This window comes from Bactrocera dorsalis, chromosome 1 (genome assembly GCF_023373825.1).
Source record: "Bactrocera dorsalis isolate Fly_Bdor chromosome 1, ASM2337382v1, whole genome shotgun sequence".
NCBI classification, from domain to species: Eukaryota; Metazoa; Arthropoda; class Insecta; order Diptera; family Tephritidae; genus Bactrocera; species Bactrocera dorsalis.
The window spans coordinates 89,542,076-89,565,977 of NC_064303.1; the positions used below are offsets into that span (position 1 = coordinate 89,542,076).

General features: G+C 36.2%; 4 protein-coding genes across 21 annotated transcripts in view; 3 read left to right on the forward strand and 1 right to left on the reverse strand.

Moving 5' to 3' along the window:
* LOC125775767 (ryncolin-1-like) overlaps window positions 1-320 on the forward strand; it is a 38,895-nt gene extending 38,575 nt beyond the window's left edge. For 2 of the 5 annotated variants that reach the window (XM_049446375.1, XM_049446378.1), the window contains exon 5: window positions 36-320. In XM_049446375.1, coding sequence (XP_049302332.1) covers window positions 36-174 — 139 coding nt within the window. In that variant the 3' untranslated portion in view covers window positions 175-320. The remainder of the gene's footprint in view (window positions 1-35) is intronic. The other 3 variants (XM_049446377.1, XM_049446376.1, XM_049446374.1) reach the window with 2 other exon arrangements.
* Window positions 1-10,520, forward strand: part of LOC105233627 (ryncolin-2-like) — a 40,516-nt gene extending 29,996 nt beyond the window's left edge. Inside the window, exons 1-4 of one of the 12 annotated variants that reach the window (XM_049446390.1) lie at window positions 6,945-7,563; window positions 9,337-9,425; window positions 9,486-10,115; window positions 10,228-10,516. In XM_049446390.1, the coding sequence (XP_049302347.1) occupies window positions 7,468-7,563; window positions 9,337-9,425; window positions 9,486-10,115; window positions 10,228-10,366 (954 nt within the window). In that variant the 5' untranslated portion in view covers window positions 6,945-7,467 and the 3' untranslated portion in view covers window positions 10,367-10,516. Of the gene's footprint in view, window positions 1-6,944; window positions 7,564-9,130; window positions 9,259-9,336; window positions 9,426-9,485; window positions 10,116-10,227 lie in introns of those variants that run through there. The other 11 variants (XM_049446397.1, XM_049446395.1, XM_049446402.1 and 8 more) reach the window with 11 other exon arrangements.
* The window catches only part of LOC115065854 (techylectin-5A), a 304,739-nt gene that overhangs the window by 112,475 nt on the left and 168,362 nt on the right, over window positions 1-23,902 (reverse strand). The window lies entirely within an intron of this gene.
* Window positions 15,900-23,902, forward strand: part of LOC125775766 (techylectin-5A-like) — a 337,356-nt gene continuing 329,353 nt past the window's right edge. The window contains exons 1-2 of one of the 3 annotated variants that reach the window (XM_049446364.1): window positions 15,900-16,010; window positions 22,857-22,951. In XM_049446364.1, coding sequence (XP_049302321.1) covers window positions 15,915-16,010; window positions 22,857-22,951 — 191 coding nt within the window. In that variant the 5' untranslated portion in view covers window positions 15,900-15,914. Of the gene's footprint in view, window positions 16,011-20,881; window positions 21,032-22,660; window positions 22,801-22,856; window positions 22,952-23,902 lie in introns of those variants that run through there. The other 2 variants (XM_049446361.1, XM_049446363.1) reach the window with 2 other exon arrangements.

The window sequence follows — 23,902 nt, forward strand, 5'->3', positions numbered from 1 at the left end:
TATAATTGACATTAAACTATTATATTTACTTACAGCAATCTGAACGGTCTGTATTTAGGAGGAGAGTTCCCGAAGGATCAGTATGCCAAAGGCGTGGTGTGGTATGACTGGCGTAGAACTTACTACTCCCTCAAATATGTGCATATGGCTATAAGACCGAAGTATTATCACTGAGTTGATGGTTTGGAATTGAAAATCATAGGTTTAACTTTACTGACGTTAAAACTATTGAAACTAATTTAACTTAGCATCACGTTTTATAAAACTTTACATATTCTTTTTAGCAACAAATAATAAATTATTTGTAAAAAGACTGTCCCTATTTCTAAAACCAGAATAGGGAATAAAAGTAATCTTGGATTATATTAATTCCAGAAGAAAGCAATCGTTTCATAATATAATTTGCATTTGTATGAACGTTGTGACAAAAAAGCATGCGGAATTTTGAATTAAGTTCTCTGGTTAAATCATATTTCAAAAACATGTACTTTGCTCAGTTGGTAGGACTGTCCGTAATTACAATGGCAATGTAATGCTAAGGAATCGTCATAGTGTGAAACTTTCGAGAAATCGATTCTTTTTGTTGCATTATCAGATAGTTTAATAAATTTTGAAATATAAATTCAAATAATTACGGTCGCTACAGCGTTTTTTGTAGAAAGGGAACAGAGCAACTTCAATCTTTAAACGCGGTTTTTTCAAAATTATTCATTATGAAATTTTTATTTTAGATCAAAACAAGTAAGGAAGGGCTAAGTTAGGATGTCACCGAACATTTTATACTCTCGAATGATAAAGTAATAATCGAGATTTCATTATCCGTCATTTACATATTTTTTTATTTTGCTGTAAAATTAATTAGATTAGTAGTTCCTGAGATATGGTTTTTGGTCCATAAGTGGGCGACGCCACGCCCATTTTCAATTTTTAAAAGAAGCCTAGGTGCAGCTTCCTTCTGCCATTTCTTCCGTAAAATTTAGTGTTTCTGACGTTTTTTGTTAGTCGGATAACACACTTTTAGTGATTTTCAACATAACCTTTGTATGGGAGGTGGGCGTGGATATTATCCGATTTCTTCCATTTTTGAACTGTATGTGGAAATGCCTGAAAAAAAACGACTCTATAGAGTTTGGTTGACATAGCTATAGTAGTTTCCGAGATATGTACAAAAAACTTAGGAGGGGGCCGGGGCCACGCCCACTTTTCCAAAAAATTACCTCCCTAATGCGATCCTATGTGCCAACAATCACTTTAATATCTTTATTTATGGCTTAGTTAGAACACTTTATAGGTTTTCGGTTTTCGCCATTTTGTGGGCTTGGCAGTGGGCCGATTTTGACCATTGACCGATTTGGCCACCTACGAGTGGTACAAAGCCTTCAAAAACAGTCGAGAGATAGTCGAAAACATGCCTCGTTAAGGACGATCTTCAACTGATGAAAATTATAAAAAAGTAAAGAATATGGTGATTGAGTATCGTCAAGCAAGTGTTAGAGAGATGGCAAGAGAGCTCGAAATCTCTCGCGAGTCCGTTCGGATGAATTTGGTGGATATTTTGAGTATGACACACGTTCTTGCTCAACTCGTCCCGATAAAGCCGCACAAAAATCAAGTTGATCATTTTTTTCGATACTCTTGGTTTTGTGCATCATGAATATGTTGCGGAGGATCAGTAAGGAGTTTAGTATTTAGATATATAAAAAAGAAAAGTTGATCATTTTTTTCGATACTCTTGGTTTTGTGCATCATGAATATGTTGCGGATATAAAAAAGAGACATGCAGACCTATGTTCCGGCTAGGCTCCGAAACGGCTGGACCAATTTCAATGAATCAAATACAGTTTTTATTTACTATGATGATGATCTATTGTTTTATAACCCAAATTTGTGTTGACACAGTTGTGGATATATGTATATGTCAATATGAAACATATTTAATACAGTGGAGTATATTAAAGTATACTGAAGCATATTAAAGTAGGTATATAATTAACGATTTTTAGGAATTCAAATTACTAATGCGTTTTCAATTGATTGTTACTACGGAAAGTTGTATTTTTCTTTACCAATCATGTTTCTTCACACAAGCATTTCAGTAAATAAAAAATGGTTCCCAAGAAAGCAAGTATTGGTTAAAAAAACCCCAAATCGAAGAATGTTAAGGAAAAAAAGCTGATGACTGTGAGTTATGCCTTGAGAAAAATCGTAACAGAATATCTACAAGAAGAAATATAGAAACTAAAGAAGAGCATGAATCACGGCTTCAACAAGATAGTGAAAAAAAATCTTCATCGCGAGCTACGCATTCAAAAGATACGCAGACTTGACGCCAATCATAACCGAATAGCTCAATTACAAAAAAAAAAAATTAGATCTGAATCTTCCGGCGTTCAACTACAATAAGGATAATGTTTACAGAAATCACAAGCATACAATAAACAAAGTTTGTACACATTGTGGGCCTTGAAGTCCGCTAAAGAATCCCCTGGAATGTGCTATTCGAACGGTAAAGTTGTTTTGCCACCATTGATGAAGCTACCTGAGCCACTTCTTAGTTATATTTCTAAGCGCACTTCATCTTCCAAACATTTTTTTCAATACATATAGATATGAAGTTCAATTATTTCAAGTATTTCACCCTGGAAATGTCATATTAATAATTTTAAATCACAAATCAATGTACGTTTTTTCTAATATTTAAAAAAGAGTTGCTGGCATAATTTCAAACATCATTGGCTTGAGAACATCTGGAAGTAATAAATATTTTATATTTACTGTCGAACGAGATCATGTTGACTACTTGATGATATTGAGAGATTACTCTGAAATGTTAATTTTAACATTTCATGAACATCAGGTTATCATAATTATTCCTTATTTGTAATCAATATTAATCGTTTAAAAATACCCATTGTTTCATGAGTATTTATTAATGTCGCTAATTTACAGATAATTCACATTTATCATGCCCAAGCCATGCATCGTACTTTCAACTCTGGCATTAACTTGAACCCGATATGCTTTTGTATCAATGATAAGAACGATATTCTATTTACTAAGATGTATACGGTTGTAGGTAATAATCTTCACCCTCTCGAAAAGAGAATGGAAGAAAATGAATATGAAGATAATTGAATAATTTAATATAATTAAGAGATAAATTAAATATTTAATGTTCTAATTTTATTGTAAAAAAGCAAAATCTAGCTCGGCGTAGCGAGCTGGGTACGCTAATCTGGTATTTTATACGTCTTGCCATATTAACAAATTATTTCATTTCTCCAAATGATACCGATTTGTCGACACAAAAATCTATTGCCAGATCCTGGTTCCATGATCACAGAAGCACTGTATCTGCGGAATCGCTCAATTTCATTATGTCGTGCCCGCTATTGTTGTGTTTGATGTGCACGAACTCGTTTCTTCTAAGTCTATCTACTTAATTGTGACTCACTGAAATCCTAATTCTGGCATCGAAATACAACTATTTTTTTGATTTGTCTCTCTCTGGTTATCAGAGCGGATAGAACGTGAGGAAGCTGTGCTCACATTTAAGTGACTGCGACGTCCTAATCAAAGTGAGAATATGTAGATCTCGCGCACTTAGCAGTAATGTCAGTAATGTCACTATCACGAAAGTTCAGCACAAAAAAGAGCTCGATCACAAGGCATCCGATGGTTGTCAAATCACAAATACTATTATGTTTGCATTCAGAAATGTTTCCCTGGGCCTCCACATATAATTCAAGACCAATATTGGTCAATCGGTGAAGCCGTTTTTGAGCTTTACCGAGACTAAACAATAGTTTTTATAATGAGTATATAGATTTTGTTATTCCATATTTTCTTATTATGCATTTCAATTTTAAAATCAGCTATAACGATCTAGCTTTTCTCGAGTTTTAGTTAGAACGTTTTCTCGCCGTTTAAGCCTTTCCTGGATTTCCACGAATATTTCAGACTAAAATTAACCAAATCAGCCAAAACATGGCATATTTGCTGTTTGTTGATGTTCATCTTCGATGCGTATTCAAACAATACTAAGTCAAACGAGTGCAAAACCGTCTGAGAAGTGTTTTGTTGCTTCAGTATTTACTTCTCAGCTATGATGACAAGTGAGAGAAGAAACACAAATTGGTGTTATTTAGATCTTCCTTTATCAGATGTCGTAGCAACTTATTATACATATGTAGCTTGGCTCCTACATCATTGTTGACTCTCATAACTTCGAAGACGTAGATAGTTTCGTCTATCTCTGAAGCAGTATTAACACCAACAACAATGCCAGACTCGAAAAACAACACAGAATAACTCTTGCCAACAGGTGCTACTTCGGGCTGAGTAGGCAATCGAGAACTAAAGTCCTTTCTCGACGAACAAAAACCAAACTCTATAAGTCACTCATTTTCCCCATCGTGCTATATACATATATGGTGCAGAGACATGGACGATGACAATATCTGATGAGTCGACATTACAAGTTTTCGAGAGAAAAGTTCTGCGGAAGATTTATGGCCATGGTGAATACCGCATTCGATGGAACAACGAGCTGTATGAGATATACGATGACATTGACATAGGTCCGCGAATTAAATTAAAAGACACCAGCTACGCTGGTTAGGTCATGTTGTCTGATTGGACGAAAATACTCCCGCTCTGAAAGTATTCGACGGAGTACCCGCCGGGAGAAGCAGAGGAAGAGGAAGACCTCAACCCCGTTGGAAAGACCAAAAGGAAGACTGTTGTTAACTCGTCTATAACCGTATAAGGGGTGTCTACGCCAGAGCAGAAGAAAAACTGAGAGTATACATGAAGACCGTGGAAAGTCGATTCGGCGCCATTCACACCAATTCGGACTGATATATGAAACGAATTGGCGCATTTTTTTTCGAGATCTTAAATTGAAAGCTTAGAAAATACACCTTGTACAAGAACTGAAGTCGATAGACCTTTTCAAGCAACATCACTTAGCACTATGGGCTCTTGAAAAGTTCCAAGAAGATCCGACGTTTTCGACCCAAACTTTCTGCAGTGATGAGGCTGATTTCCATCTCGTAAACAGGGCAAAATTGCCGAATTGAGGACGAAGAAAAACCTGAAAGGATTCAATAGCCGCCATTTTTTCCAGAAATAATCAGTTTGGTGTGGTTGTGCATATTTCTGAAAAATGATGGCAGTGAGAACGTAACCATCAATGGCGACCGTTATGGCGCCATGAAAACCAACTATTTGATGCCTGAAATTAAAGCTCGTGATTTCGGCGACAAGGCGCAATTTTCCCACTCATCGCATCAATCTATGTATTTATTGAGAGAACACTTCGGTAAACAGTTAATTTTGGGCTGGTCGATTGGCTATCAAGATCGTGTGATGCCTCATCGTTAGATTTTTTCATGTAGGGATATGTAAAGTTTAAAGAATCTTGGTTAACAAGACAGAGGTGCAGATCCTCAATTTAGAAAATTATAGTCCGAGGTAAGGACTGTAATTTAGTAATTTGGTTATTAATATGGGTGTGTTTGTGTTTCATTTCTATGACTGGAAAGTGATGAAAGAGCAGCGTACTGAAGTTAAAATGAATGTGAAATTATTTGAAGTTGGGTATAAGTTATGAGTTTTTATTCAAGTAGTGAGGTCACCTGCAACCAAGAAATCAGCATCGTGCACCGAAGCGATCCGTCAAGAAAATGAGAAATAAGCAGAGAGTGACGTTTATGAACTTTATCGGCCTGAATTTCTCGGCACTGACTCATTCGAAATCAATAATCAATTTTGAAAAAGTCCAATACTGTTTATCTCTCTTTATGTTAAAATTTAATACAATTCATAAATACAAACATTATATTTCAAATCATAAGCTTTTGTTAAAAATTCACGTAAGAATCAATTGAAAATTTTATGACTTCAAAAAAAAAAAAAAATTGTAAAAAAATAACAACACAGAGCTAATGTGGGAGAACACTAATTCTCGTATCCACGAATACTTAATATACATGTGGATTATACTGATTATCGTTCCTGAACAAGGCAGTTTGTTTCTAGGACGCACCCGTCTGATATTTTTAATACCAAAAAATGGCATTGACATTTTCGTCGTAAAGGCATTGCGGCTACTTCGCTAGGTTATGGCCGAAGGACGTAATTGCAGTCATAACAAACCAAATGTTAGATATAAAAAATGGGATAATAACTGCAGTGTTGATAAAAAGGGTCTATTGTAATTTGACATATACAGAAATATTTTCGAAGTATTGTATAACGCAGTGCGATATTTAAACGGAAACGACGAAGTAAATGCGTACAATTTCAAAGCGATCCTTCCTCAAAAATAATACAACTGCCAAATATTGCTAATGGTAGAGTAGAACTGCAACCAAATACGCAGTGTAATGGATTATAACTGGCTCAGTAATCAGTCGATGAATATTATACCACGCGCATCGAAAAAGACTGATGCCATAACCTTATCAGCCGACTTTTTCGTCTTTCTATGCTTGTGAACATAATGTACGCTAGACTGACTGTCGATTGGACTCTAGTGTGAAATGATGGAGCCATGTTTCTATTGCCACACACCGACGCAAAAACTCGGTTTTATTCCGATTGAAGAACACACAAACAGTACTGCTTTCATTGTTCTGGGTGCTTATTTCGCCTCTCCCCTACCTGACAAATATCTTTTCAACGGTTGATTTTCCTAGTGCAGAGACGAAATTCAACAGTATTTTTCCCCAAAAAAAAAAAAACTTTATTAACACACGAAATGCTTTTCGATCCAATTTTTGTAAACTAACACAAGTTACTTCACTCAAATTGATGGCATTAGTAGTACCATCTATGTGCCAGCCATGGTAAAGCATGGACGGCTCCTCTAGTGTTTTATAAAAATTTGCCGATCATTTTGACTTTCGAATTATCTTTTTGATCTCTTGCGACAGTTGGGCTCTTTAGAACGTGTTATAATGCAGAGTTTGTCCGGAAAGTAATATAATCAGTCCTAAAATTAAATAAAATTTATTGAAAGAGTCGTTACAACTTTTTAAAAACTATCAAAATAGGCTTCTTCTGCGTCGATGTAGTGATGTCAGCGCGATTTCCAAGCATTGAAGGCGTCACGGAAGGTATTCTACGGAATGGCCCTGAGAGCCGAGATACATGCCGATTACATGTCGATTAGGCAGCAACATTTAAGTATTGTTATACATAAGTGTCGCTGACTTTGCCTAAATATTTTGTAAAATTTCTTCAATATCTGTAGTTATGGCAGAGGTTCGAGGTTTGGTATTGGGCACGCTCCAAAGTACAGTCGCGGCGGAAGCCCTATTACTTTCCGGACAAACCCTGTATATGCACGTATATTAATGTGTAAGTAATTTGTTATCTCGAGTTCAGCCGAGACTGAATAACATTTGAATCGCTGCTTTCCTCACAGACGCAGAACTCTCAGTCAAGCCAAAGTCATAGAAAATGTCGCTTCGTTTTCAATATTTGTGCACAATATTTGGGCATATTCTTTACGCAGTGAATTGTTGCGTTTCATTGCAAATCAATTCCCAACCTGTGGTAATTATAAATTTTAATAAGTTGAGTGTTGGAATGACAAAAATTGGAAAATTAAAGTATAAAATAATTTTAATACAAATCCAGAATGCCTGATTCCATCTCCAAATAATAAAAATAAATGATTAAATTTTTATAGAGAGATAAATGAATGAAACCAAGTAAGAATGCGACTTTAACATTTATAATCGTATCTGTTTTAGAAAAGAGAAGATCGGTTATTAATTTCGGTTAATATCGAATACCTCATGGAAATGCGGCTTCTTTTCAATAAAGTTTTTCAGACACCACGAAATATATATAATTAATAAGTATATAATAAACATTGTCACCATATATCTGTGAAATTTCTTACAAATGTAAAAAAGTGAAAGATAAATATGTGAAATTTGTGAAGACGATTATAATCTGTGATAATTTAGTTATTGGTTTCAAGGATGACTGGAAAGTGATAAAGTAGCACTGAAAAAACAGCTATGTGAAGGTAAAACCGAAACTCGTATTATTTGACCTTAAAGATATAACAAAGTGGTAGGTAGGTAATTTAGACGGACCACTGCAGTATACTTCCAGCTGAGCTATTGTAGTAACCGGGGAGCTGGCCATTAAAAGAAGTGTTTTGGGGTGCAGGGCAGCAGTGGAAAGTGTTCCCAGAAACAAGCAATTTCACTAACATCACTTCTACTGAGTGCCAGGCCAAAAGGGCATCGAGGGCAATGAAATAGTGGACGAAATGACTACTCCTCATGGACCAAATGTTCGACGATATCATGTGGCCAATATGTGGTTTTAACAAGGTATTTCCCGGTTGTGTATCTCTGCGTTTTGGTGATCAGAATTGGGTTATTGAAAATCGCAAATTCATGAATGACAAAACTAAGAGGTGTTGCTTTCGAAAACAGTGAAATACCAGAGCCCATGAGAGTTTTTTTATATTGCATGAATCCAAAAAGCTTTTTACGAATCAACTCCTTGAACTCCTGTAAAGCAATAAACAACTTCGCTAAAGACCGACATTTCCGGCAGATGCAGGATTTGTCCGAGAAGTAATAGGACTGATTTCCTTCGGCAGCGCTGCATCGACGCAGAAGCAGCCCATTTAGATAGTTTTTAAAGTATTGTAACGATTTGGTTCAATAAATTTTATTTAGTCAACTCAGTTCTACGTCTTTCCGGACAAACCCAGTATTCTTTGCTATTCTGTGAGGGCGTCATTTGTATTCCGGGTTGTTCGACACCTATTCAAAGTAGCGCCAATGTAGCAGTATTTGTCCTCCTTTTAAATTTAATAAAATAAATTCTTTTTAATTTTTCTATTCTTGTACAATTCATTTGAAACGCCTATCTTTGTGACCATGATTTATTGAAGAGAGCGGTTGAGCTTTAGAGCTTAAAATTAGCGAATTATAATTTTCGGTAATCTATTCTTTTATTATTGAGTATTCGACGAATAAGTACATATGTATGTGTATATATACAAATTTGATAACAAAATCACCGCCTCAGCCGAGTAATTAATTGATAAAAACCAGAATATTCCTCACTCGAAAACGCATATTTAAGACACAGTCCTCAATTTCGCCTTCAGTTTGACTGAAATTGTGGAGAATGGCACATCGTTTGATCTTCTTGCCCATTCTGTTTGGACAACTTTTGTATTCGGGGAATTGTTCAGAATCTACTGAAAGTAGTGGATATGTAGGCGTATTTGCCTTCTATTTAAATTTAATAAAATAGATTAATTATAAATTTTATATTTTTGTGCAATTCATTTAGAATGACATCCTTCATGGCGATGATTTATTGAAGAGCGCGGTCAATAAGGTGGAGCTCTTGAGCCTCAAATTAGAGAGGTATAATCTGCAGTAATATATTTTTGTATTATGGAGTATTAGTAAGACTTGACGGTATTTTTTATTTCTTAGTATGCAAAGTGAATTAATGGCAATGAAAGAGCAGCTTCTTCGTGAAATAAAGGAAATAAAGAAGAATCAGGAATCTGTGCCACCTGCAACCAAGAAACCAGCATCGTGTACCGAAGCGATGCGTCAAGAAAACGGGAAATATGAAGAGAGTGGCGTTTATGAACTTTATCTGCCAGAATTCCTTCAACACCCTTTCAATGTTTATTGTCTTCGTGATCCTGATGGCGGTGAACCCTGGTCTATAATTCAGCGTCGTCAAAGCAACGACACCGACTTCTATCGTGGGTGGATTGAGTATGAACACGGTTTCGGCGATTTGAATGCCAATTTCTTTCTCGGCTTGGATAAAATACATGCATTGACTCATTCGCGATCTCATGAGCTTTGGATTCAATTGGAGGATTTTGCAAATGAGAAATCTGTTGCTAAGTACGAGAGTTTCGCTATAGGCAATGCTCAGGATAAGTATGAGTTAATTGCCCTTGGACAATATTCAGGCACGGCCGGTGATTCGTTCTCTGATCATCTCGGAGAAAAATTCACCACTAAAGATAGTGATAACGACAAATATAGTGGTAACTGTGCGATATATTCTAAAGGGGCTTGGTGGTATAATAGTTGTTATGACAGGTAATACACGTCTTTTTCATAGCTATGAATGAATTTATATCATATGAAGTTTTCAAATAATACAATATTATGTTTGACATTAAATTATTTACCTATTATATTTTACTTACAGCAACCTGAACGGTTTATATTTAGGAGGAGAATATCCAAAAAGTCAGGAAGGCAGAGGCGTGGATTGGGATTCCTGGTATGGAAATTACTACTCCCTCAAATATGTACATATGGCTATAAGACCAAAGTATTATCACTGAGATGGTGATTTGAATTGAAAACCCTAGCCTGCATAAAATGTTAAACATTACTGACGTTAAAACTATTGAAACAAACTTAACTTAGCATAATGTTTTGTGAAACTTTGCATATTCTTTTTAGCAACAAATAATACATTATTTGAAAAAAGACTGTTTCTTTTATTTCTAAAAACAGTATAGCGAATGAAAGTAATCTCGGATTATTTCAATTCCAGAAGAAAACAATCGTTTCATAATGTAATTTACATTTGTATGAACATTGTGACAAAAAAGCATCCGAAAATTTGTATGAAGTTCTCCGGTTAAACCATATTGCAAGAAAATGTATTTTGCTAAGTCGGTAGGACTGGCTGTAATTTCTATGCCAAATATGTACACGATCTGTCAACCAGCTCAGTGTGATCAGATAGTATACACTATAATAAATATTCTCTCAAATTTTGAAATCGAAATTCAAATAATTACGGTCGCTACAGCGTTTTTTGTGGAAAGGGAACAGAGCAACTCCAATCTTTAAACGTGTTTTTTCAGAATGGTGTTTTTCGAAACGGTTTCCACTCTGAAAGGAAGAGTTGTAAAGATATCTGATTCCAATTTGGAGAGAACATTTTTAATGTCATTCGCTATCGCGCTATGGAAGCTTTTTTATTTTGAAGGAAGCTGCCGAAAAAATGGCAAAATATGATGTTTTTTGTTCAAACCGCCGCCATTTTGTCAAATTTCTTTTTGAAATTTTTATTTTAGATCAAAATTGCGGCCGCAATCGTGGACATCGTACAGGACATTTTTTTTACTAGTCATTTCAACAATTTATTTAACTGTTATACACCCATTAAATAAACATAAAAAAATCACTTTCTATTCGTCATGAATGAATTTATTTATAAAAAAAATCGGACTGATTAATTAATTCCAACATTAAAAACAAAATCGCGAAAATCAGTAATTTTACGGAGTGTAACACTGAGGCGATCCCTTAAGTCGGTACATCTCTGTAGTTACTTTGCGATTTTTACAATGGATAAAAATAAATGCGAAATCGTTGCAAATATTAGGAAAGGCTTAAGGTGATGTAGTTTTATCAAAAACACAAGGCTATGAGTGATATCAAGCCTTCAAAGACGGTCGAGTGATCGTTGAAGGCATGCCTCGTTCTGGACGATCTTCAACTGATGAAAATAATAAAAAAGTGAAGGATTGAAAATCGTCAGGCATGTGTTAGAGAGTTGACAAGAGAGCTCGCAATATCTCGCGAGTCCACTCGGATGATTTTGATGGATATTTTGAGTATGAAACGCGTTCTTGCTCAACTCGTCCCGATAAAACCACAACCACGCCAAAGCCGCACAAAAATCAATCGCATTGTTTTTTTCGATATTCGTAGTTTGGAGCATCATGAATGAAAACGCAATGAATACCATTGATCAATCACGGTATGCACCAGATTTGGCTCAGATTATTATGATCCATATAAGTAATGTATATCTATGTTGTACTCTTGTCTGGTCACAACAGCTGATTGCTTCGTTACAACTCCTTCGTGCCGTAAAAGATCTGATGGAGGGACTAATTGTGGCAATTTTATTTTGGCTTCAGGGCAACATAATCTAGTATATTAAACACTTTTACGTCTTCCAATATTAACAAATTATTTAATTTCTCCAAATGATACCGATTTGTCGGCACAATAATCTATTGCCGGATCACAGTGGAATGCAGCTGGTTCCAGGATCAGTGGAGCGCTGCGTCGCGGGATCGCTCAATTTCATTATGTCGTATCCGCTGTTGTTGTGTTTGATGTGCACGAACTCGTTTCTTCTAAGTCTATCTACTTAATCGTGACTCACTGAAATCGTAATTCTGACATAAAAATATCACTCTTATCTTGATTTGTCTCTCTTTGGTTATCAGAACGGCTAGAACGAGAGGGAACGCACATTTGAGTGACTGTGACGTCCTAAGTCAGGTCATATTCTCCGTGACATCGTAAGGTCTAATAAATCAAAGTGAGAATAGATCTCGCGCACTTAGCAGTAATGTCAGTAGGGTGAGTATCACGAGAGGTCAACACAAAAAAAGTGCACGATCACAAAGCATCCATTTGGTTTTGAAATCACAAATTCTATTATGGTTGCTTTCAGAAATGTTTCCCTGGACCTGTACATATAATTCAAGACCAATATTAGCCAAACGGTGAACCCGTTTTCGAGCTTTAGCGAGACTAAGCAATAATTTTTAAAATATGAGTATTTAGATTTTGTTATTCCATATTTTCTTATTATGCATTTCAATCTAAAAAGCAGCTATAACGACCTAGCCTTTCTTGAGTTTAACGAGAAAAACGAACAATAAATGTTTGCGTATTTTCTCACCGTTTAAACCTTTCCTGAGTTTCCGCGGATATTTCAGACTAAAATTAATCAGTTCAGCCGTTCTTGATTTTTGGCGAGACTTACGGACAGCAATTCATTTTTAGATATATAGATAGTTAGAATTATCTCATTTAAGTGAAATATAAACATTTTATTTGATAATATGTTAAGATTTTGAGGGTAATTTCACAATGTTACTCTCTTAGAACCCCTCCTCCAACTATTTTGCGAAATAAATGATTGATTATGATAAACTTTTCGGGAGGATAAAGGACTAACTGTTTGATGCCAGATCCGTACTATCTGGTGGATGCATAAGAATAACCTAATTGTTCTGGGTAGTCGCTATCGATGTGTGTGACTCGGCGTTTTTCTGTTAGCAAATAATTCTTCTCCTATTCGTCAACAGTACAGGTCCGAATTAAAGGTTTGGTCGAAGAGAAACAGCCCACAGTAGATGATTCCCTGTCAATCCCACCAAGCACACAGCAAATCCAGCCTGAATGTCAATACGATCACAACATTTTTCACTTGATGTTATCTTAATTGATCCACTTTTCGTCACCAGTAACCAACCGCTTCGGAAATGCATCGAGTTTGTTATAATTCAACAAATATCGAAATTTGGTTAATGAGGTTTTTTCATTTATTTTAATATTCAGCCTTATTTAAATGGTACCCAACGGGTTTTGTACAACATTTGGTTTCTGGGCAATTTGGGCAATGGTTTTCAATACTTTTTTGATATGATCGTGGTGAATCTTTGATTTGATTTTGATCAAAATTACTTCAGTGGAATCGAAAACTCAAAAACATGGCATATTTTCTGCTTGCTGGTATTCATCTTCGCCGCGTAGTCAAACAATACTGAGTCAAACTATCACAAAAACGTTTAAAAGTTTTTGTTGCTTAAGGGGTCCTCTTTTAAAATTTCTTTAAAAATCTATTTTTTTTTTATTGTACAAATCGAAGGCTTAAATTATCTGTAGTATATTGGTAAAAAGTTCTTTCGATCCGTGAATTAGTTCCATCGCAACACGACTTTGACCGAACCTATGCCCTGAGCAAAGACATATCGACATCGAACTTTGACACGCGTTTCCTCGAAAAAAAATTTTTCGAATCTGCGGGCATTCTCGTTTTTGAACCATTCAACCAATTATCGACGCGTTTTTCCCACCTAAAAGAAGATAAAATACCCCGGCGTTGTAACTTACAAAATCGCAATATTTTGATCATAAACGATTTTTTACAACAGGTCAAAGTGGAAAATCATGCGAAAAAATGATACTTTATTTTCAAGAGGCCGCCATTTTATTTTTATAACGAATTTTTTCTTGTTTGTTATGTTAGGGCGCCTATACGGAATGCTGTCATTAGGATTCGTTTGATTTTCTGCTTGTAGACAACGAATTGCGTCCTGTATCGTGCCCGCAGTTGGGTTGGTTTTCAAAACACCTTTTGCTGGAACAGTCATTTTGGACGCCATTTTTGACACCCGACACTCAGAAGTTCAGATTTTATAGATGAAACCTGATTAAATATATTGCAGAAGAGCGCACATGTCTTTGTCCGTTTACTTCTTCGAAAAAAAAACAAATATTAGGTCATTTTTGCACAATTATACTATAAGAGGACCCCTTAAGTATTCACATCTCAGCTACGATGCCAACTGCGCAGGAGAACACAATGTGGTATTTTTTAAAACTTCCTTTATCAGATTTCGCAGCAACTAGTTATTACTTGGCTCCCACATCAACCTCGATGTCGTATATAATTCCGTCTATCTTTTAACAAGTATAAACGTCACTCATTATCCCCGTCGTGCTATACATATGGTGCAGAGGCATCTGATGAGTTTTCGCGAGAAAGGTTCTGCCGAAGATTTATGGTCCTTTGCGCATTGGCCACGGCGAATACCACATTCGATGGAACGATGAACAGTATGTGATATACAACAACTTTGGCAGATTTCAGCGAACTATAAGACAGCGGCTACGCTGGCTAGGTCATGTCGGCCAAATGGACGAAAACACTTCAGCTCTGTAAGTATTCGACGCAGTACCCGCCGAGGGAAGCAGTCCGTTGGAAATACCACGAGGAAAAGGACATGCTTCACTTGGAATCTCCAATTGCCGTCAGGTTGCAAAAAGGAGAAACGATTGACGTGCTGTTGTTAACTCGGCTATAGCCGCGAAAGTGGTGTCTCCTTAGCTTTTTGCACTGTCCAAAAGCATAGCGAACGTAGCTCTGCTACGGGACAGGCAATCATCGTCATAAACTTATTTCATCAGTTGAAACGTTTCCGTAAAAGTTTTACCAATTTTAAAACAAAATTTAATGTTGGCTCTTTGCTCGAAGCTCATTTTCGCACCGATAACACAAACATACTGACACTTAAAACACAATAACTTCACTTCCAATTAATGAAATGTCATGAAATACTCACTGGACTATCGATAAAGATAGCTGATTCCAACGCACCAGTTGACACATAGATGGCGCCACCAGGGGGCGCTAGGTTCAAAAAGACCTGTTTATTTATATCATACTATTCAGGGAACATGTCAACACTTTAGTACACAAATAGTTTTAAATGCAAAAGGTACACGTGATAAGCTGAATCGATTTAGCCATGTCCGCCTGTCCGCCTATCAGTTAATATGCGAATCAGTCTCTCAGATTCTGAGATATCGTTTTGAAAATTTGCACACGTCCTCAGGAAGCTACTTATTTGCCGGAAATGTCGTTCTTCCTTGTTTTATTTTTATACGCACAACACGGAATTAATTATTGTAAATTCTGCAATCAACTAAGTTTTTTTGTTAAATTTCTGGAAAACGAATCCCGGATTCAGCTGGTCATAGATTTATATTACAATCAGGTCGGTTTTCTTTTATTTCACTCCTTGCTAATTAAGATCCCGGGAAATTTAAGTATTCTATAAAATTATAGTCATTTTGGTAATTCGGTAACAACACCCAAGTATTAAGTAAATTTATTCAGTTTGATTGAAATTGTGGAGAATGGCGCATTGTTTATTAATTTTGGCATGCATCTCTGCTGCATGTGTTAGTGATTTGTTATCTCGGGTCTAGCCGAGTCTGTATAACATTTGGATCGCTGCCTTCCTCACACGTCGAAAATAGCTCTCAGTCAAGTTACAGTCATAGAAAATGTCGCTTCGTTTTCAATATTTGTGCACAATATTTGGACATATTGTTTTCGCATTGAATTGTGGCGTTTCAGTACAAATCAACTCCCAACCTGTGGTAATTATAAACGTACATAAATTGACTGTTCTAGTTGTAATGACCAAAATTGGAAAGTGGAAATATAAAATTATTTTAATACAAATCCAGAATGCATGATTCCATTTCAAAATAATATGTAAAAAAAATTTTATTAAAGTAATATGGAGAGATAAAGGAATAAAATCAAGTATGAAAGTACTCATATTTATAAGACAGCTTCGCATTGAAAAATATGTGTGAAAACCCCAGCAACCACATGGATTTCTTGGCTTTTGTGTATGCGTGGTGGTGGAGGAATCATCATCATGCACAGAAATACAAACATATTTATTTATATGTATTACCGAAAACGATTACGACAACGACTTTGTGTGAAATTCCTGCCGTTGACAATCACAAAACTATTCAAAAACTTCTTCACATTGCTCTTAGACAAGGTCAATCACTACTATGAAGAGTCCTTACATCTACACTAGGTGCCCGAAGGGAGCAAACATGACACACATTGCGAAGAAAGCTCTTGTATACAAAATATTGCATACAGGATATAACTCTAGCGGTTCTAGCGGTCTTTGGGATACTCATTGCCTTTGCTATGTGGCACATCTTGAATCAGCGGTATACTCCATTTTCAGATCACTTAGACATCACCAATAAACGACGTGCGACCGCATTTAAATTCGAGGCGAGTGTGCCCTACTAGAATCGAATTACATTGCTCTTTTGAACATCTACATCTAATCGGACCGTCCTCGTATTTCAGACGTTTCCTAATATAAATTAAATAAAAAGTATTTGAGTTCACACTTAAATATCAATAATGTGCTAAAATAAGATTGATTCCGCTCTATCAATACAAATCAGCGAGACATAAGTATATATACAAAGCTTTGATAACCAAATCACCATCTCAGGCAAATAATCTATTTATAAAAGATATTTATAGCTCAAAATATGCTGAACCGATTTGATTGAAAATTCGTGGGGAGGTGGCTTAGGACCAGGGACGGACATAGTTCAAAGTCAACACAATTCATAAAAACCAATTCACAAATACCAGAAGGTGTTCAAAATGCATGTAAGAATCAATTGAAAATTTTATGTCTTAAAAAAATGAAAGAAATAAGTAAAAAAATAACAACATAGAGCTAATGCGGAAGAACACTTATTTTTGTATCCACGCATACTTCATATACATATGGAATATACTGATTGTCGTTCCTGAACAAGGCAGTTTGTTTTTAAGACGAACCCGTCTGATATTTTTAATACCACAAAATGGCATTGACATTTTCGTCGTCAAGGCATTGGGGCTACTTTGCTAGATTTCCGAAGCATTGCACAACGCAGTGCAATATTTAAACAGAATCGACAAAGTATTTGCATACAATTTCAAACCGATCCACAGTGGTCGGTGTTGTATGGAATCAACGGCCAAAAAGTCTTCCAATGTCTATATAAAAGTGGGTTTTAAAATCTCACTCTCACGTTGCGCACTCCGCCACCCCCCGATAGTAACAAATTTTAATTAATTATATTAAATTAAACAAGTAAGGAAGGGCTAAGTTCGGGTGTCACCGAACATTTTATACTCTCGCACGATAAAGTGATAATCGAGATTTCATTATCCGTCATTTACATATTTTTTTATTTTGCTGTAAAATTAATTAGAATTAAATTCTGAGAGATTTACCGATATTTTCGGTGAAAAATTAGGTTAGGTTAGGTTGGGCACTGAGTTCTTCGTGTTCGATATCAGGGACCTTGAAAAGTTATAGTCCGATCACAACAATTTTTCCATAAGGGATACCTCAGCTCACATTAGGTATTTGAGTAAAGTTTTATTCCGCTATGATCATTGGTTTCTAATGTATATATTATACAGATAAGGCATCAGATGGAATTCAAAATAACGTTATATTGGAAGAAGGCGTGGTTGAGAACCGATTTCGCCCATATTTAGTATATGTCATCAGGGTGTTAAAAAAATATTATATACGGAATTTCATTGAAATCGGTCAAGTAGTTCCTGAGTTATGGTTTTTGGTCCATAAGTGGGCGACGCCACGCCCATTTTGAATTTTTAAAAAAAGCCTGGGTGCAGCTTCCTTCTGCCATTTTTTCCGTAAAATTTAGTGTTACTGACGTTTTTTGTTAGCCGGTTAACGCACTTTTAGTGATTTTCAATATAACCTTTGTATGGGAGGTGGGCGTGGTTATTATCCGATTTCTTCCATTTTTGAACTGTATATAGAAATATGGCTCTACAGAGTTCGGTTGACATAGCTATAGTAGTTTCCGAGATATGTACAAAAAACTTAGTAGGGGCGGGGCCACGCCCACTTCTCCAAAAAAATTACTTCCAAATATGCTCCTCCCTAATGCGATCCTTTGTGCCAAATTTCACTTTAATATCTTCATTTATGGTTTAGTTATGACACTTTATAAGTTTTCGGTTTCCGCCATTTTGTGGGCGTGGTAGTGGACCGATTTTGCCCATCTTCGAACTTGACCTTTTTATGGAGCCAAGAAATACGTGTACCAAGTTTCATCATGATATCTCAATTTTTACTCAAGTTACAGCTTGCACAGACGGACGGACAGACAGACATTCGGATTTCACCTCTACTCGTCACCCTGTTCACTTTCGTATATATAATCCTATATCTGACTCCTTTAGTTTTAGGACTTACAAACAACCGTTATGTGAACAAAACTATAATACTCTCCTTAGCAACTTTGTTGCGAGAGTATAAAAATAACACACACAAAATCGTATGTCTGGTAGAATAACATGAATAACAAAGAGAGTTGCAAAAAGTTGCAGCTGAAATCAAAGCATAGACATGAAAACATTAACTCATACAAACAAACTTGATTCATTTGGGGGCGAGACTGGGATCACAACTTTCTGTATATCTTAAATCGATGTAAAGGGTGATTTTTTAAGAGCTTGATAACTTTTTTTAAAAAAAAAACGCATAAAATTTGCAAAATCTCATCGGTTCTTTATTTGAAACGTTAGATTGGTTCATGACATTTACTTTTTGAAGATAATTTCATTTAAATGTTGACCGCGGCTGCGTCTTAGGTGGTCCATTCGGAAAGTCCAATTTTGGGCAACTTTTTCGAGCATTTCGGCCGGAATAGCCCGAATTTCTTCGGAAATGTTGTCTTCCAAAGCTGGAATAGTTGCTGGCTTATTTCTGTAGACTTTAGACTTGACGTAGCCCCACAAAAAATAGTCTAAAGGCGTTAAATCGCATGATCTTGGTGGCCAACTTACGGGTCCATTTCTTGAGATGAATTGTTGTCCGAAGTTTTCCCTCAAAATGGCCATAGAATCGCGAGCTGTGTGGCATGTAGCGCCATCTTGTTGAAACCACATGTCAACCAAGTTCAGTTCTTCCATTTTTGGCAACAAAAAGTTTGTTAGCATCGAACGATAGCGATCGCCATTCACCGTAACGTTGCGTCCAACAGCATCTTTGAAAAAATACGGTCCAATGATTCCACCAGCGTACAAACCACACCAAACAGTGCATTTTTCGGGATGCATGGGCAGTTCTTGAACGGCTTCTGGTTGCTCTTCACCCCAAATGCGGCAATTTTGCCTATTTACGTAGCCATTCAACCAGAAATGAGCCTCATCGCTGAACAAAATTTGTCGATAAACACATTTCGAACCGAACACTGATTTTGGTAATAAAATTCAATGATTTGCAAGCGTTGCTCGTTAGTAAGTCTATTCATGATGAAATGTCAAAGCATACTGAGCATCTTTCTCTTTGACACCATGTCTGAAATCCCACGTGATCTGTCAAATACTAATGCATGAAAATCCTAACCTCAAAAAAATCACCCGTTAGATCTTCCTTTATCAGATTTCGTAGCAACTGATTATTACTTGGCTCCTATATCAACCTCGATGTCGTAGATAATTTCGTCTATCTTTTAAGAAGTATTAACACCAACAACAATTTCAGACTCGATATTCAATGCAGAATAACTTTTGCCAAAAGGTGCTATTTAGAACTGAGATGGCAATCGAGAAGTTAAGTCCTCTCTCTAGGAACAAAGACAAAACTCCACAAGTCACTTATTATCTCCGTCGTTCTATATGGTGCAGAGGCATGGACGGTGACAATATCTGATGAGTTTTCGGGAGAAAGGTTCTGCTAAAGATTTATGGTCCTTTGCCCATTGGCCACGGCGAATACCACATTCGATGGAACGATGAACTGTATGAGATATACAACGTCATTGGCATATTTGAGCGAACTAAAAGACAGCGGCTACGCTGGCTAGGTCATGTCGGCCGAATGGACGAAAACACTTCAGCTCTGTAGGTATTCGACGCAGTACCCGCCGAAGGAAGCAGTCCGTTGGAAATACCACGAGGAAAAGGACATGCTTCGCTTGGAATCTCCAATTGCCGTCAGGTTGCAAAAAGGAGAAACGATTGTCGTGCTGTTTTTAACGCGATCTCAAATTTTGCATACGTCCTCAGGAAGCTGCTTATTTGCCGGAATTGTCGTTCTTCCTTGTTTTATTTTTATACGCAAAAAACGGAATTAATTATTGTAAATTCTGCAATCGACTAAGTTTTTTTGTTAATTTCCTGGAAAACGAATCCCAGGTTCAGCTAGTCACAGATTTATATCACATTCAGGTCGGTTTTTTTATTTCACTCCCTGCTAATAAAGATCTCGGGAGATTTAAATATTCTATAAAATTATAGTCATTTTGGTAATTTGGTAATAACACCCAAGTATCAAGTATTTTACTCAGTTTGATTGAGTAATTGTTTGATAATTTTGGCATGCATCTCTGCTGCATTTGTTAGTGATTTGTTATCTCGGGCCTAGCCGATTCTGAATATTATTTGGTTCGCTGCCTTCCTCACACGACGTTAGCTCTCAGTCAAGTTATAGTCATAGAAAATGGCGCTTCGTTTTCAATATTTGTGCATAATTTTTGGTCATATTTTGTGCGGAGTGAATTGTGGCGTTTCATTGCAAATCAACTCCGAACCTGTGGTAATAACAAATTTACGTAAACAGAGTGTTAGAATGACCAAAGTTGGAAAATAAAAAAATAAAATTAGTTTAATACAAATCCAGAATGCATGATTCCATCTCCAAATAATAAAAAAAAAATTATTAAAGCATACTGAGAGATAAAGTAATGAAATCAAGTGACTCTAACATTTCTAACTTCTCAATCGTATATCTTTTAGAACAGAGAAAATCGGTTATTAACTTCGGTTAATACCGAATACCTCATGGTTTGTTTCAATAAAGTTTTTCATTGTCACCATATCTCTGTGAAATTTCTTACAAATATACAAAAACGAAAGACGCATACGAGTATGTAAAATTTGTGAAGACGATTATAATCTATGATAATTTAGTTATTGGTTTCAAATATGACTGGAAAGTGATTAAGTAGCACTGAAAGAGCAGCTTTGTGAAGGTAAACCCGAAACTGTTATTATTTGAACTTAAAATCATAACAAAGTGGTAGGTAGATAATTTAGGCCCAAGGCGGTCCTTTAACTTGCCGGTCCACTGCAGTATACTTCCAGCTGAGCTATTGCAATAACCAGGGAGCTGGCCTTTAATGCACTTGCAATAAATTCGAGAGTCAATATCTACGTAGACGCCAAGCAGCAATCAAGGCGGTAACCTTGTATTGCATATCGTCCAGAAGTGTTTTGTGATGCAGAGCAGCAGTGGAAAGTGTTCCCAAAAACAAGCAATTTCACTAACTTCACTTCTACTGAGTGCCAGGCCACACGGGCATCGAGGGCAATGAAATAGTGGACGAGATGATTACTCCTCATGGACCAAATGATGGACGATATCATGTGGCCAATATGTGGTTTCAACAATGTATTTCCCGGTTGTGTACCCCTGCGTTTTGGTGATTAGAATTGGGTTATTTAAAATCACAAGTCATGAATGACAAAACTAAGAGATGTTACTTTCGAAAAACAGTGAAATGTCAGAGCCCATGAGCATTTTACGAATCAACACCTTGAACTCTTGTAAAGCAATAAACAGCTTCAAATCTTCGCTCAAGAGTAACATTTCTGGTAGATACAGGGTTTGTCCGGAAAGTAATGGGACTTCCTTCGGCAGCGCTGCATCGACGCTTATTTGGATAGTTTTTAAAGGATTGTAACGATTTGGTTCAATAAATTTTATTTTATCAACTCAGTCCGATTACTTTTCGGACAAACCCTGTATTCTTTGCTATCCGGGTTGTTCGGCACCTATTCAAGGTAGCGCCAATGTAGCGGTATTTGCTTTCCTTATAAATTTAATAAAATAAATTAATTTTAAATTTTATATACTTGTACAATTCATTTGAAATGCTTATCTTTGTGATCATGATGTAATGAAGAGAGCTGTCAATTAGGTTGAGCTTGAAATTAGATTATTATAATCTCTGTTAATATTTTTTATAATATTGAGTATCAATAAGATAAGTATTTTTAATAATATAATAAGTATTTTTTATTTTTTATATTATTTATATAAAAATCTTCACCGAATAAGTACATATGTATATATACACAAATTTGATAACAAAATCACCGCCTCAGCGGAGTAATTAAATAATAAAAACAAGGCAATTCTTCACTCGAAAACGAGTATTTAAGACACAATCCTCAATTTCGAATTCTGTTTGACTGAAATTGTGGAGAATGACGCATCGTTCGATCTTCTTGTCCATTCTGTGTGGGCATCTTTTGTATTCCGGGAAGTGTTCAGCACCTATTCAAAGTAGTGCCACTGTAGCAGTAATTTAATAAAATCGATTAATTTCAGTTTTTATATTCTTGTGCAATTTATTTAGTCATTTCTCACCCACCCTTGTGATGATGATTTATTGAAGAGCGATGTTAATAAGGTGGAGTTGTTGAGCCTCAAACTAGAAAATTATAATCTGCGGTAATCTATTTTTATATTATAGAGCATTAAAAAGCCTTAACAATATGTTTTTCTTCCTTAGTATGCAAAGCGAATTAATAGAAATTAAAGAGCAGCTTCGTGAAATAAAGAAGAATGAGGAATCTGTGCGACCTGCAACTAAGAGGCCATCTTCTTGTACCGAAGCCATGCGTCAAGAAAACGGGGAATATGCCAAGAGTGGTGTTTATGAACTTCATCTGCCTGAATTTCTTCATCACCCTTTTAATGTTTACTGCCTACGTGATGCCAATGGCGGTGAACCATGGACTATAATTCAACGTCGACAAAGCAACGACACCGATTTCTATCGCGAGTGGGTTGAGTATGAACACGGTTTCGGCGACTTGAATGCCAATTTCTTTCTCGGCTTGGATAAAATACATGCATTGACTCATACGCGTTCTCATGAGCTGTGGTTTGAATTAGAGGATTTTCAAAATGAGAAACGTGTTGCTAAGTATGAGAGTTTCGCTATTGGCAATGCTCAGGATAAGTATGAGTTAATTGCGATTGGACAATATTCAGGCACGGCCGGTGATTCGTTCTCTGCCCATCGCGGCGAAAAATTCACCACTAAAGATAGCGATAACGACAAATATAGTATTAAGGACGAATATAGTGGTAACTGTGCAGTATATTCTAAGGGCGCTTGGTGGTATAACGACTGTTATCAAAGGTAATACATATATTCATCATAACTATGAATGAATTTGTTTCATATGGATTTTTCAAATAATATTATGTTTGACATTAAATTATTCACCTATTATATTTTACTTACAGCAATCTGAACGGTTTATATTTAGGAGGAGAATATCCAAAAAGTCAAAAAGGCAGAGGCGTAGTGTGGGAAGCCTGGCGTGGAACATATTACTCCCTCAAATATGTACATATGGCTATAAGACCAAAGTATTATTACTGAGATGGTGG